Raw genomic sequence first — 15,645 nt, forward strand, 5'->3', positions numbered from 1 at the left:
AGCCGGACCCAGCACCTACCGCCATTGTATTCTGTCCACGAATAGGCATTAGATATCGATTGTTTGTTCACCAGTAGTGATGTGTATGCATGTTTGACTCGAAATAATGGTACCTACCGTTATTGTTGATATTTTTATGCTGGACCAGCGTTCTAACCCAGACACTTACCTTTCGTGGAGACAGAGGAATTTTCTATTGCGGGGAGAAGAAATAAATGATCGAACTATATCGTTCCGTTGGGGTCAAATACTGGGACAGAGGAGACTTCATTTCGAAATGCAGCGTCCCGACTTTAAATAGAGTAAGATCTCTGTGACCTTAAATGGGCACTGGTTCAGTTAATAGAATGAATTTTTTTTAGTGAAAGAAAGTCTGCTGTTAACATTATATAATTGGTGTGACTTCCCCTTTTTTATGGTCCAACCTAAACCGGCTCTCATGGTAGTGAAGGGATATGATGTTTAATACGGGTTACGAATTTGCATTTGAATATCCTCTAGACTTGCTGTGATTCGAGTTAAGTAAGGAAAGTTAACAAATACTAGGTGTGCATCTCTTTACAAACGCTGTCAAAAGTGTGTTGTAGCGAAAGGTGATTACTTTGAACGCCAGTAAATGCATTTTGGTAGCATTTCTTTTTTCACCGAACTGTTCAGACGCATCTTCTATTTCACTGCGCTCCGCAAGCCAGCGCTATGCTCTGATGCACGAATAGGAACACCTACGCTGCTATAACACTTCACGTTTCGCTGAAGAACAAGCAGAGAATGGAACCAAAAACTGCTAACGTTAGAATGCAAACAATTCCCAGTCTCTTCTACGTAATATACGAGGCACCTATCTCGTTAGCACCAAGAAGGCACATAGATCATTTTGTGGTTTGTATAGGTAAAACAGCTTAACAAATATTAACGTCTTCTATGCAACAAGAATGACAGCCACTGCAGACGTTCTACATGTTGCAAATAGTGAAGTAATCAGCTCGCAGCAATCTTGTTTCCACTTTTCTGTAATGTACTGACTATTCGTCATTTGAATATACAGGCGCTACATTCTGATTCACATGTATTTGACACGAGTTAACACCAACACAAAACAAAGACTAAAGAAAGGATGCCACTACAGTCGCGCTACGCAGATAGCAAGACAAATGTTCGCGAATCGCACGTATTGTCTCATGAAACAATGATACACACAATTTCACCTGCAAAAAGTTTGGCAACTCCGTGATAGTCGACGGACCTCCGGGACTGGAGCTGAATGATCCTGCGAAGTTCACTAGGTATTTACGTGTAAGTTTGATGAACTGTTCTGAACAATTCGTGCGTAATAAGTGACTGAGATGGAAAATTTAAGTTTTAAGGTACGTTTCGCGAGTAAATTACAATGTGCTTCATCATTTACTTTGAGTAGACCTGCTTCTATCTGCCTTAGCCTCTGCTACAGCAATGAGAGTATGTTTACGATCTCAATGTCTCAACGGCTGCAACTGTAGTCGTCGATTCAAATCCCGTCGGAACAGTATATTTAAAGTGAGATGTCTTACCTCATTACTTCCATCTGTATTTTAACTGTAAAGGACCGTAGCGGAATTAAGTAACGGAATGCTTCGAAACCATTGAGTTCGTATAGCAATGGAACTTCTGTTATATTAAAAAGAAAGCACGAAAAGTATGGCAACGCCTTGATCTCCCACTTACTTCCGAGTGTATGCTGAACTGTCCGTCTACATTAACTTGATACTTTGTTATCATCTCGATGAAGTATTCTGAATGGCTTCCATTTAAGATATGAGTCTGAGTAAGAAAAATACGTTGTTTGAACTCAAGATTGAAGTTTGGCACCTCTCTTCTAGCACGTTCTGAGAAATCTACCTGAGAAGGTACTCTGCAGCAGTGTGTTGGTGGCTTAGCGGTAATGCTCTCCGCTTCCAGTACGCTGGTGGATTTGCATATCGGTCTGGATCTCGATGGAAATACGATGTGTTTTGTAAGTCCTTTTCTAGTTTTCTTTATTCGATCTGCCAAAGGCCAGAACGAAGTTCGGTAAAGAAATCTTAAGTAAAGCTCTGCATCCCGAGCCATATCACAGCCTTGATTCAATACAGTGAAGTAACCAGAAGTATCTGATTTGGAAATACTCCGAAAGTCAGGCTCTGGAAAGACTTAAAGTGACCATTAATGACAGTAATTTACGAGTTGTTCATCATTTAGGGAACTATCATCCAAAACAAAAGTTATGAAAGCAGTGAACACACTCAGGTAAACCTGGAGATGAGAAACGTATGGAGTAGCAGAGTTATATGCTTGTTCATACCTTTATTTTAGTATTTGCGTTAGAAGTGTTAAATTTTCCTTGTGGTTACACATTTTGATTAGGGTGTAATATACTTGAATCATTTCACAACAGTGACTGACAAAAACTGTTTACAACAAACTTTGCTAGTAATACAGATGTGGTAAAGGTATAATTCAACTGCATTTTGTGATACAGTTGTCACAAAGATTCTCAGGCCGTAGGCTGCACGAGAAATTTCCACACGAGTAACTTTGCTATACATACACTCCTGGAAATGGAAAAAAGAACACATTGACACCGGTGTGTCAGACCCACCATACTTGCTCCGGACACTGCGAGAGGGCTGTACAAGCAATGATCACACGCACGGCACAGCGGACACACCAGGAACCGCGGTGTTGGCCGTCGAATCGCGCTAGCTGCGCAGCATTTGTGCACCGCCGCCGTCAGTGTCAGCCAGTTTGCCGTGGCATACGGAGCTCCATCGCAGTCTTTAACACTCGTAGCATGCCGCGACAGCGTGGACGTGAACCGTATGTGCAGTTGACGGACTTTGAGCGAGGGCGTATAGTGGGCATGCGGGAGGCCGGGTGGACGTACCGCCGAATTGCTCAACACGTGGGGCGTGAGGTCTCCACAGTACATCGCTGTTGTCGCCAGTGGTCGGCGGAAGGTGCACGTGCCCGTCGACCTGGGACCGGACCGCAGCGACGCACGGATGCACGCCAAGACCGTAGGATCCTACGCAGTGCCGTAGGGGACCGCACCGCCACTTCCCAGCAAATTAGGGACACTGTTGCTCCTGGGGTATCGGCGAGGACCATTCGCAACCGTCTCCATGAAGCTGGGCTACGGTCCCGCACACCGTTAGGCCGTCTTCCGCTCACGCCCCAACATCGTGCAGCCCGCCTCCAGTGGTGTCGCGACAGGCGTGAATGGAGGGACGAATGGAGACGTGTCGTCTTCAGCGATGAGAGTCGCTTCTGCCTTGGTGCCAATGATGGTCGTATGCGTGTTTGGCGCCGTGCAGGTGAGCGCCACAATCAGGACTGCATACGACCGAGGCACACAGGGCCAACACCCGGCATCATGGTGTGGGGAGCGATCTCCTACACTGGCCGTACACCACTGGTGATCGTCGAGGGGACACTGAATAGTGCACGGTACATCCAAACCGTCATCGAACCCATCGTTCTACCATTCCTAGACCGGCAAGGGAACTTGCTGTTCCAACAGGACAATGCACGTCCGCATGTATCCCGTGCCACCCAACGTGCTCTAGAAGGTGTAAGTCAACTACCCTGGCCAGCAAGATCTCCGGATCTGTCCCCCATTGAGCATGTTTGGGACTAGATGAAGCGTCGTCTCACCGCGGTCTGCACGTCCAGCACGAACGCTGGTCCAACTGAGGCGCCAGGTGGAAATGGCATGGCAAGCCGTTCCGCAGGACTACATCCAGCATCTCTACGATCGTCTCCATGGGAGAATAGCAGCCTGCATTGCTGCGAAAGGTGGATATACACTGTACTAGTGCCGACATTGTGCATGTTCTGTTGCCTGTGTCTATGTGCCTGTGGTTCTGTCAGTGTGATCATGTGATGTATCTGACCCCAGGAATGTGTCAATAAAGTTTCCCCTTCCTGGGACAATGAATTCACGGTGTTCTTACTTCAATTTCCAGGAGTGTATGTCGATATTCTGTAACATTTGCGGTAACAGGTATTACGTTCTCACACCCTCCCACACTCGGTATCTCCAAGCGGGTCTGATGGATTATAGCAGAATACGAGCTGTGTCACTTTCAGTCAGATTATGTTCTTCATAGTTCCAATCACAGAATTCAAAGTAAGATGACCCGTCTGTGTTTCCATCAAACACACCTGTTTCACTTTGACTCGGTATATCATATTCTTTTTCCAAAAGGAGGGCAGCAGCATTGCCGTAGCTCGTTGGCAGTCGGTGCGACATCCAGGGGACATTTGGGCGCATAGGCGGCCAGTGGCCGGAGCCAGTGTCAGCTGTTGCTCGACTGGTAACGTACTCTAGAGCACGAAAGCGTTCAGAAGTGGGCACCCAGCCTAGAGGCCCGCCACGAAAACATGTTGCACTATACTACCATCAAAAACGTGCCAAAAAGGGGGAACTATGTTCTACTTCCGTTAGACTTATAATTTCAGTATACAGTCGAAATGCAGTATAATGCATTGATATCAGCGCGCTTCTTAGCGCCGTTTACCCCGAGACGTCTAGTAGACGCAGCATTGGATGGCTGTAGCAGATGAAAAAGTTTACTCTCCTAACTTCCCCATTCAGCAATGTGGTCAGTCTTGCAGATTTCCAGACATAGAATTCGGAGGGCGCCGCCTAACGAATAGGTTCTATCTTAGCCACTGAGAAGGCTGCAGACAGCCTTATGTTTTTGTTGAGGACTGAGCTATTTCGAAAGCTTCAGAAGTGGCATACTTCAGAGGTGAAATTTAGATTCACATAATGATTCTGATCATGTTGTTTCGCTGTCGTACGTTTTCAGTCAAATATTACACGAAACAAGTGTTTCAAAATTTTACTCTTGTGGAAGTCCAGAGCATCATTGTATTTTGAGGATGAAAATATAGATGATAGGCTGTGGACATATGGATGGTCTACGTAGGTTGTTATCTGTTTATTACTTGAGCAGTTGGCCAATTTAAACCGCGGATCATTTTCAAGCACATATTTTAAGCTTCACGCTTCATCTCACATTTTACTACTTCACTGCTACATGAGGACAGTTATACATCGTATTTCTGTGCGTATGTGGCATAAAAACAATACAACAGTGTACGTGATTACTTCTATTAGTGGATACACACAGAAAGCTGCCATATGGTAGAACACGCACAGCTGTTACGTTATAACTTCAGTTTAGGAGGTCAACGTCAGTTATAGCGTTTTATAAATACACCTTAGTTTGAAGACAAACTTAGCCTCCGGTTGATAGTTTCGTATTTTTAGCTTCCGTAGGCATCGATATTTAACTCGTTTCAACTAACAATTTTCACAGCTGGACGCACACAACTTGTGACACCTCTAAGGCAAAACACTTACACAGAGCTGTTAGACGAAAACATCGACATGGCCCACGCTTTGAGGACTTTGTTTTAAAATCGCTTCCTACCTAGACAATGAGCATTTCTTATTCAAGACGTTTTAAAAGGAAACTAAATTCGTCCAAAGACGACAAAGCTAAAGGAAATTTTCTTAACAGTAGTAAACAGTTGTTCGTGGATCGATTGCTAACTGTATTTTGTCGTATTTCGCTGGTTGGAAGTGTGGCCTTGTCCCCAGAACGAGTTATCATGCAGAAATCAGTACCTCAAGGAAGCACCACAACTAAAGAGAGTCGCTGCAACAAATCGCAGATCTAGTCACAGAAACGCCACCTAGTGTTTCGCACGCCACCGTAGTCGGAAAGTTATTTACATCCGACAACAGTGCCGCTTGCTTCATTCTCTGTTAATCAGCAATGGAAGGTTACCATCGCTTTAGACAACAGTATTATCGTCGTAGTGTAGATCCACCTGCGTGCCACTATAAGAGTCATACTGATCGTTGAGTAATGTTGAAAAAAACTATGATGTATAAGTACCATTCCGTAACGAAGTGTTAAATGTTACAAGTGTCTGCGACTGCATTAGAACCATGTCACATGTCTGAACACTACTTGTTTCCAAAGTTAAGTGTTTACCATGTTCAAGTTTTAATGAATTGCTAGTGTACTACATAGTACACTACAGGAGGGGAAAACTGATTGGCACGTTGAGAGGTCACGTAATTCTGTATTACAAAATCAAGTGAAACTAACAATGAAGTTGGCTTTACAAGCACAGTACTGGCGTCAGTGTGATTCTGCACTGCCGGGGGCCTGAATTTACACAGCGCCAGTGTAGGTGTGGAATACATATAACTGGAAACCACGGCACTACTAAATTCTGCAAACCGTACGCAGTGCTCGCACACGAAATTATTAATACTGTAGTTATAGAGTCCAATGACTCAACTGCGTATTTTTCTGTGAGGAAGAATACTGGCAAACGGTCTCCGCAACATCAGATGACTGAAACTGGTGTTCCACGGAGGCGAATAAATAAAAGGCCGCGAGATGTATGCGAGTTTTGCAGCTGTGCAATATTTTCATACACTGCCGAAGTGGATACTAAATTCACACTATCACCATGAAAATTTGATCTTCGAACACGCAGAATTCCAAAATTTGAGTTTATTGCATTCAAAACCGTAGATCTTCTACAACATTTTGTTTTTTATTCTATTTTAAATGGCCAGTGTTAGCATTTTACATGCATCGTCGATATGCACAAGTAAATGGAGAATGCAACGCGATTTTTACTGTCAAGTAACGTCTTCATCTATTAACTTACTTTTAATTTAATACTGACATAATTGGAGACATCGAACATAAGCGTGAAGAGTGTTCCCAGTGAAGGAAACAAATAAATAATACCACGTATTTGACAACTGCTTCTAAAACTCTCCAGAAACCGTTAAACGCCTCTTTTAAACACAAGTGTAGCAGCCGTGAAAATAATGACAGTAATAATTGATTTAGTTGGTAACTTCATAGTCTGCAACAGTATTTCTCGAAATAAGAAATTTCAGAATGGCTTAGAATCGGGGTTATGATGACTAGAAGCATCTTTACATCTGACTGGCTTGACCTAGCTTAATTTCCATGTCAGAAGCTTGCTGGTAATTTGCCAGTTAATAGACAGTCAGATTTTCTTCGTTGTGACTAATTTTTAGGCGAAGTGCATCTTCCGTTACAGCACAGTCATGTGCTTTCCAACTGCGGGATGCAGTCGTTTGTCACATTGATCTTATTTTGCTGGCTACAACGTACTGATTCGATTCCCATTTCAGGTGGACGTTTTCAACACACACGAACAGATCGACTTCACCTCTGGTAAAGACAAGTAAAGAATATCGTGTTGCACAGTTCTTCAGAATCCGCAATGTAAACATCACATCCCTTCGCCATCAACTGAGGCAGGGCTGGTTTAGGTTGGCCCATAACAAAGGCGGAAGTTGCAAAAAGCAGATACTGTCACCAGTAACCTTTCTTGCACTAGAAATTTTATTTGAACTTGAGATATTAAAAATTTTGGTGGTTCTGGAATGCGTTTACAATTCGAATCTCCCATTCCGCAGTATTTTACCCTCTCTGAAATATATAGTTTGATCTTTTCTTTGTGTTCTCCAAGGTTGCAAACTCTTCTCTGTCTCTGGTCCGAATCCTGGTCAAGCACAAAAGTATTCACTATTTTATTTCAAGTCCTGGTAAGTGAACTACGAACTACTAACGAAAAAGAACTTTCGTTTTCAATGTCTGTTCATGTGTTGTCAACAATAACGATGCTGATGTTATTTCCATTCAGACATCCAAATATATCACTACTCGTGAGCAAACAATTGATGCTTAAAGTCTGTTCGTTGGTAGAAAACAACAGCGTTAGGTACAGGCTTCGACTCAAGATCAGGTAAAAAAGAATTGTATCCACATTTCAGATTCAAAGATATCGACGATTTGAAGAAATTCTGTATCTAACATCTGATTTTTCTTAGTTAACCACCCGAATACTTACTGGCTATGAACCCATGAAACATATTTTTCCATCACGGCACTTCAATTTTAACCAGCAGACTAGTTACTCGTAAATGGAAGTGCCGTCTATTAAGAGTTTCGTGGTTAGCTATCAATGAGATGAGGGTATTGATAGAATTACTGATTCACGGCGAAAATTAGCGTCATTTAGTTTCCTTTCAGATTTTCTAACTGCTACTGGTGAAGATTTCGATATTTCACGTGTGTTTACGCCTAGTTAGCAATGACGATCGTTGCCCTGATCGAGTTCCGGTCAGGCACGAAAAATTTTGTTAGTTAATAACAGCTATACTTGCTTGGTTTCAATCCAGATCCAGAACAAAAAGTTCCGTTTGTCACTTAAATTTGAAACTTGTGCACAAATAATTGTTCATGATTCATGAGTGCAATGACTTTAGTAATGATACTCTGTCAATGTTGAAGATTCCATAGAGTCATTACTAGCATTATTTTAACTCGTTAGTTCACAAGCAGTTTATTAAAAATCAATGGCAAGAGAAACGACATTTAGTAGGTGTGGGAAAAACTTCTACAGTGCTAAAATAGTCCAATTGTCGTAGAACTTTAGGAGTCCAAATGTTGTCTCGATATCTTTTGTTCATAAAAATATTTAATGTTGCCTTAGGATTACTAAATGATTTATGTGTCAGGGTTAGTTGTCTCCAATTGTAATGAGTGTTGTAATACATTTCAAACGTCAGATATTGTTAGAAAATTTAGCCGAAATATACATGAAAATGCCGTAAGACGAAGCGGCCTTTTGGATGCACTTTAATACGAATAACTTTCAAATGTCTCAAGCACACTTTTTATCATTTCCAAAATCGCCTTACGTGTTTCGATATCCCGACATTTTCACAGGCTTCAAAATGCAATACAAAACTAGTATTGAAATATGTGAAAATATGTTACATTTCTCCATTAATTAGAGACATAGCGTAATGAGTGGAATATGGTTTTATAGCTTACCAATGTTATGTCAATCATATAAAATAGTTTCGTAGATACACTTTATCTCGTCAACACTCTCGTTCACGAGAGAAGTGCGAACTGGTACCAAAGAATAAATTTATAATATTGACATAAAATTGGTAAACTAGAAAACCATATTCTACTCATTAAACTATGCCTCTAATCAATTAAGAAATGTAACATATTCTCCTATCTTTTGATAACAGTTTTGTGTTTATTTAGTAGCCTTTGAAAATTATGGACTGTCGAAACGCGTAAGACGATTTTCAACTGTGCCCCATACAGCTCTAAGTCATTAAAGAAATAGAGTTGAGTTTACAAGCGTTAAGGATTGTCTCATCTCTAATTATATGTTTCCCAGTATTTTCCTGGTGTGGTGTTCCTTTACATTTAGACTGATTACCATAAATAACAGTGTTATCTAGTGGTCTCTAGTGGTACCCATTTGTATAGTCGAACGACTCTACCGCAGAGAAATTAGAGGATTTGCAGGGAGACTATGTTATGTGGGCTGTATGCAAATCAAGCGGAACGCAATTCAGGTCGCTCTGACTCTTTTGAGCGCGATAGTAGATCGTTGCACGAGCGACATGAAAGTTTATTTAATGTTTTGCGTTATATTATTGTGTGGAGCTCCTTTCACTGTAAGATCAATATAGAAGTTAATCCACAAATAAAAATGTTTTTGCTGTCATGCGTGCACAATTACAGACTATTGAGATAATTCTCAAAACAAGACATATGTTTTAGTTATAATTGAAGTATCCATTACAAAGAAAAAAGTCTATTAATGTAACTACATGAAAGCACTTACGATGTTCTCTCAGCTACAATTCCCTGTTCTATGCTGCTTCAAAGTATGATTTTTTATCATCTGATACAAAAAATGCCGTAATCTGCAAGTTAAACAACGTCGATGACAATTATTAGAGGCCGCTACTGGTATTAACATAAAAAGATGTATAATTCTGTGAATACTATGTACCGGGAAATTTCATTACTTTTATAAATCTAGACACCAAATTTGTATCACAGTGGGTTGCGTGTTTAAACTGGACCTCTCAGAAGGACTAAACGATTACAAAATTGTAGGGTTGTTCGATTGACTGATGAATAGGCTTACGTAAACAGCTGAAATGAGACAGAGATTGCAGTCATGACGCATCGTTACCTGTAACACAATGCCACTGACAACAGAGACTTGTATGTTGTAGAGACAAAGTCAACAAATCTCTCCATCGCCTAGTGTAGGGAGCTACTGGTTGTTTCTTCAAGACTGATTTGGTAAGTCTTGAATGGATGTTGGATGACTATCAGTGGTTGATGAAAACAGTAAATGCTCTTGTGATACGTTTCATGCTGCTGATGGTGGTTCTGTGTAAGTGTTAAAGGGGGACCAAATAGCGAAGACCATCAGTCTCCTATTCGACTCTTCTCCCCCTCCCTCGGGACGGAATAAGTGCATCCAGTCTGTCTACGTATAGAGTAAATTCTGTGTGAAAATGTGAGAAAATATTCTAAACGTGTGCGTAGCGTGTATCTGAGGTATTCACCTGGTGGGGTTTGGGAAACCGCCTAAAAGCCACATTCAGGTTGGCCAGCGCAAGAACCGCTCGCCGTTAACTCGTCGGGCTGATTCGATCCGGGGCTGGCTAGTACCTCATCCCGTAACCTGTCGAGTTAACGCGCGCGGCTACGTGGGCATGTCTGCCTTTCTTGAGTAGGGTTCCAAATAACGTGGACCAGTAGGATGTGAAAGATCTTCACAATGCGATTCGCAACACGGATGGTATTAAAAATGTGTGGATCCTTGACTGCCCTGCCCGGATCGATGGAGCATATCTGAAAAGCGGTGTGAATATGTACTCGCACAGTAGTACACAAGCCTCCGACCAGCAAGCTACTGGATCGGAAACAGCATGTACTTCAGGCGTGGTAAGATATTCCTCAAGTTGACGCTAAGAGGCTATTTATTTACATGTCACAACAAAATCAACAGTGAATTCGTGGCTATTCGGGTAACAACTCGTACTGATTTTTATGATGAGCATCAGTTCCGAATGAAATGAAGCCGTGATTATGTGACGAACATCTTGACAAAGCTTCATGTAATACTTTCCATTTCACTCATAATATCAGCTATGGTATCTTCAATGACAAAAATAGAAAAAAAAATTACGTTGTAAGGAAGTGAAAAACGAAAGTGTTGCATATAAAGTGAAATGATTATTTATGGCGATCTGTCCAAGACTCCTATATTTTTTATATTCCTACAAATAACTCCTATTTTTCGAGGCAGGTTTTCTACAGTACTGGGATTACACTTTTGTGTCTCGAGGACGCTGTTGATTCTCAGTCACAGACAACAATACCAAAATTTGAGAAATTTTGCTTAGCAGTCGGGGTAATGATCATCATTTGATTTGCTGCAAGTAAGAGCATTATTTCATTACAGTATTCTTTATAGTCGTAGAATATATGGTTGAAGAAACGCTTACTGTTTTCATGTTGTACAACTAGTTAAACATAAATACATGAATTTTTAATTGTGTACTTACATAAGAATACAAATACGGAGTACTCCCATCCGCTCGGCTTGTCTGGAGTTATGTGCAGGGCTAAGCAAACACCGGATCTCCCGTAGAAATTTCTTGTATAAAGGAAAACAGAATCATTGTTAATATGATAGCAAAGTAAGTCACAGACTTTTCAGTGATTTAAACTATCATGAAATGGAAAGAAGTGAACACTGGAAACCTGACTCGTTTAAAAATTAGTCGTATCGAGAGCAACGTGGATGCAGTCTTTACCAGTTGCGTGGCTTTGACAAGGCAGTGCGGTTTTGACGATATCTGTCGCGGACAGCTTGTCTGTGTTAAAACCGGGCTGCCAACCTATCTGACGGGATAATTTCAAGATTGCAACCGTCTGTTTCTATTTTCCGCACTGAAAATGATGTGTAGCAAGTAAAAATATGTAACTAAAAGCTCCGAATTTCATATATCATGTTAGAAGATATATCGGTAAATGTGTTACTACAGCTTTCTAGTTGAGATGTACAATGACGACTTCTTTAAGTTATCATAGTTCTTGACATGAGTAATTTGCTTTAAAAAAATTAGTTATTTCTCATCGCTGGTCAAATATTGTATGTATCTCCATAAATCATTGCAGATTTGAAATATTTTCTCGCATGTATCAATTTACAATGAAAAATTAAATAAGTTCCACAGATGAAAATCAATTGATTTTAACCTGAAGTATTACACGGTAAAGTAGTATACTGTAATTGGCGGACAGATAATGATACATCCACAGTTTGTTGGACACGGGGTAGCCACTCGAGCTTAAAGCAGACGCCTCAGAGAGACAAAAATCTATCCTGTCCTCCATACATACATCAAAAGCAAGACTTATGGATTACAGGTTACGAGACATAATAAATAAATAACGAAACTTTAAAATAAGGTATAGCCATGGGATTAGTAACATCGTGAAACATCCAACGCTATCCTTGAGATCAGCGTGTAATTAAAGGCATTTCGCTAAATATAATGTATTCTTACATCTAATGGAATTAGCTCACAATATTTTAAGTTAGAATATAAGTGCACTTATATTTGCTTTCTATGCTAAACATTATAGTGACAAAACAAAGAAATTAAGTTGCATAGTGCCTCTGAAGATATTTTGACAATGAAACACTTTTTCACTGATAGAACCAATTCTTGGTACAAAGAACAAAGTAAAGAAATGAGTTCTCCCTCTTACTGAAAGGTAAAGATTAACATATTATCTTGGAAGGAACTGCTTCTATCATAGTAAAGCCTAGGAACGTAATTGCTGGACAATAATAGAATAAGTTCGTGGTGGCTTTCGCCTAATTTTCCCAGCTGCAACTACATAGCGATAACTGAAAAACTTCAGACATTAAGAAGAAATGTAAACTGTGCCCTGTTAGCCACTGCTTCTACAATTATCAAGATATTTCAAGTCGAGGATTTAGATTCCAGTTAAGAATAACTGAACAGTAAACTGACACCTTGTAGTGTAGAAACAAAAAGTGACGCCAGATCAAGCCCAGAGAGCAATGTGCAGTCGACCGACCCCCGTGCCATCCTCCAGCTGCTGTCGTTATTTTGGTACGGTACTGAGGGCTATGGCGTCAGCACACTGCTCTCCCAACAGTGTCAGCTTTCCGAAGTTTAGGCCCGGCACTTCTCATTAAAGTTGCTCCTCAGTTGGTGTAATGAGAAAGAGAGTGCGCCCACCAAGGAAAAGCCCTGGCAGTACCAGCAACTGAACACGTTTCCACGACGTGGCAGGCAGACAAGCTGACAGCCCAGTACCTTGTAATGGAGCTAGTGTTGTACACGGCGTTACGTAAATGGTTTCAAGTGTTGAATAAAAGCATCAAGTGAGTAGTGCCTTTTTTTTTCAGATTGGGGGCCTATATGAGAGACAGTGTGAGTAAATTGACATCAGTGGGTATTGTCTGTGCGTGTTATCTACGTAAATAGCTTGCAGCGATTTCTCTTACCTGTTGTCATACACTTTCACTCTTTCCACGTCTCTAAGTACTCTCCTGTTTTATGGGATTTATTGAACGCGACTTACGAACGAATGAATGGCTGTATGGCACGTTTATTCGTCATCAGTGCCAGTTGTCCCACTTTTTTATCATTAAGTTATTTTAGTTTGAATTTCCTCATTGTTTTCTAACTGTCATAGAATTTATTAATTATGGTGAAAAGTACGTATTTTAATTCTGCGGTTGGGTACACTTCATGTTGCTGTAATCGTCATTTACCTTTATGGAGGTAGAGTATACATTCCACCTGTCAGTACGTAAAGCACTCCGTCTTCAGGCCACAAGTGGTCTATCGGGACCATCCGACCTCCGTGTCATCCTCAGATGAGGATGCGGATAGGAGGGGCACACTGCTCTCCCGGTAGTTACGTAAACAGTTTGTCTATTTCTGTTTTACCGGTTAGTGCGTATTGTTTTTGAGACATAAACAAAGAATCAGCCCTATGTATGCATAGACAGTGTGGCAAACTACTTGAAGCATGTACTCACACTAGCATCTTTCGGTATCGGGGGCATTATCGTAGTGAGAATATTCTACTCACTTTATGGTCACCTCCCTATCTCGTGAATTAAGGCCTTACACGCTAACCTGTGCATACAGGTAGCTTGTCTCTCTCCTTAATTTTATCTTTCACGAGTGAATCTTCTTTCAACTTTTCTTCGTTGTGATGGTCTCTTGCCTAAGATCAATAACTTTTTAATAGAGTCCTCTCAGTATGAATTTAACTTCATCTGATGTTATAAATCACTTCAGTTTCTTAAATTCTGCACACAAACAAGTACTGTAAACCTGCATGTTATTACTTTATTCGTGGACTGTGATGGGCATACGCCGATATGACAACTATTAACAGTGGTTTCATTTAAACATGTTGGTTGAATATTTCCTTTGCCATTAACGTTTCCTTTTTGTGAGCCGGCAACGTGATCTTTCGGAATTAGCAGGAACTTGTATTTCAACATACTGTATCATGAGGGATACGAGTATGTCTCACTTTTTAATTTGATGTTGTTTGGTATGTAACTCATGAAACTGTAAGAATATTCCATTCAACTATTCGATTCATCCTACGGTAAAATTTTGCCTTTTGCTGTCGAGTATCGTTACGGCAATCTTGACTATGTTTTCCCTTCGCATAATAACCTTTCATAGAAATTAGCCGATTTGCCAAAGGGTTAACTGCTCTCCGTCCCAAATATTTAATTTTCGATGTCATGTATTCTAATCAACATTTGAACATTGCTTAATATATTAAGTCGGCTTTATCTATTTAAATTTATGTATTTATCACTCTACTTTGGTAAAAGTTGGGAATTATATAAATTAACTACAATAAACATGTTTATGATACCGTTACAACATAAACAACCCCGAGGGGATTAATTACAAACCTTCAACTCTATAGCGTACTACCCATACCCACTATTACATCCGCAGTGTGGTATCCCATGTGCTGTTACCTAAATACAATAATCGTGTGAGAAGGACGTGCGTTTCCTTTTTAATTCTTGGGCAGCTGAGAAAAACTGATAAGGATTAGAGCCACAAAACGTCGCGGAAGGGGGAAATTCCTAGGTATTCCGAGAACTAGAAACCGTTCTGGTCCTTAAAAGCGAGGTATCTATACTTCCCGTCTCGAATCAGAAGAACTTTGGTACTGGAGTGTTGATAACGCCATCCCGTCATTGAGTAAAAGTGATCTCAGATATCACTTCAAATATGAAACAGTTCGAAAGGACGAATCATTAAACACGAGTGTACCAGAATTCGAACCCGACACTAGGTCTAGCAAGATGCCCATTCCCAATAAACAGTTACGATGTATTTCTTTGTAATATCGTTTCGATGATGATCGAGTTTTAACAAAACCACCGTATCAGAGTAAATGAAAAGTCAGAAATGCATCGGCACTGCTAAAGACCCAAAATATGTTAATCGTAACTACACCATTAGGCTTCCGGTGCCTCGACGGGCCTGCCCTTGGTGCTACGACGATACTGCCGTAGTGTGCAAACATAAACGCAAGCAGAGTGCCACCTGTTTCACGCCTCTAGCCATTACTATACCAGAACACGCTTCCACCAATCACGAGAACCTCTACAACACCCACTGGTCAATATATA

The 15,645-nt window shown here is 40.9% G+C and overlaps 1 protein-coding gene across 1 annotated transcript in view; it reads right to left on the reverse strand.

Annotated features, from left to right (window-relative positions):
* Positions 1 to 15,645, reverse strand: part of LOC124594160 (G-protein coupled receptor GRL101-like) — a 356,496-nt gene that overhangs the window by 84,542 nt on the left and 256,309 nt on the right. Inside the window, exon 24 of the mRNA XM_047132516.1 lies at positions 11,489 to 11,580. Within this exon, the coding sequence (XP_046988472.1) occupies positions 11,489 to 11,580 (92 nt within the window). The remainder of the gene's footprint in view (positions 1 to 11,488; positions 11,581 to 15,645) is intronic.

Source organism: Schistocerca americana, chromosome 2, assembly GCF_021461395.2.
Source record: "Schistocerca americana isolate TAMUIC-IGC-003095 chromosome 2, iqSchAmer2.1, whole genome shotgun sequence".
NCBI lineage: Eukaryota > Metazoa > Arthropoda > Insecta > Orthoptera > Acrididae > Schistocerca > Schistocerca americana.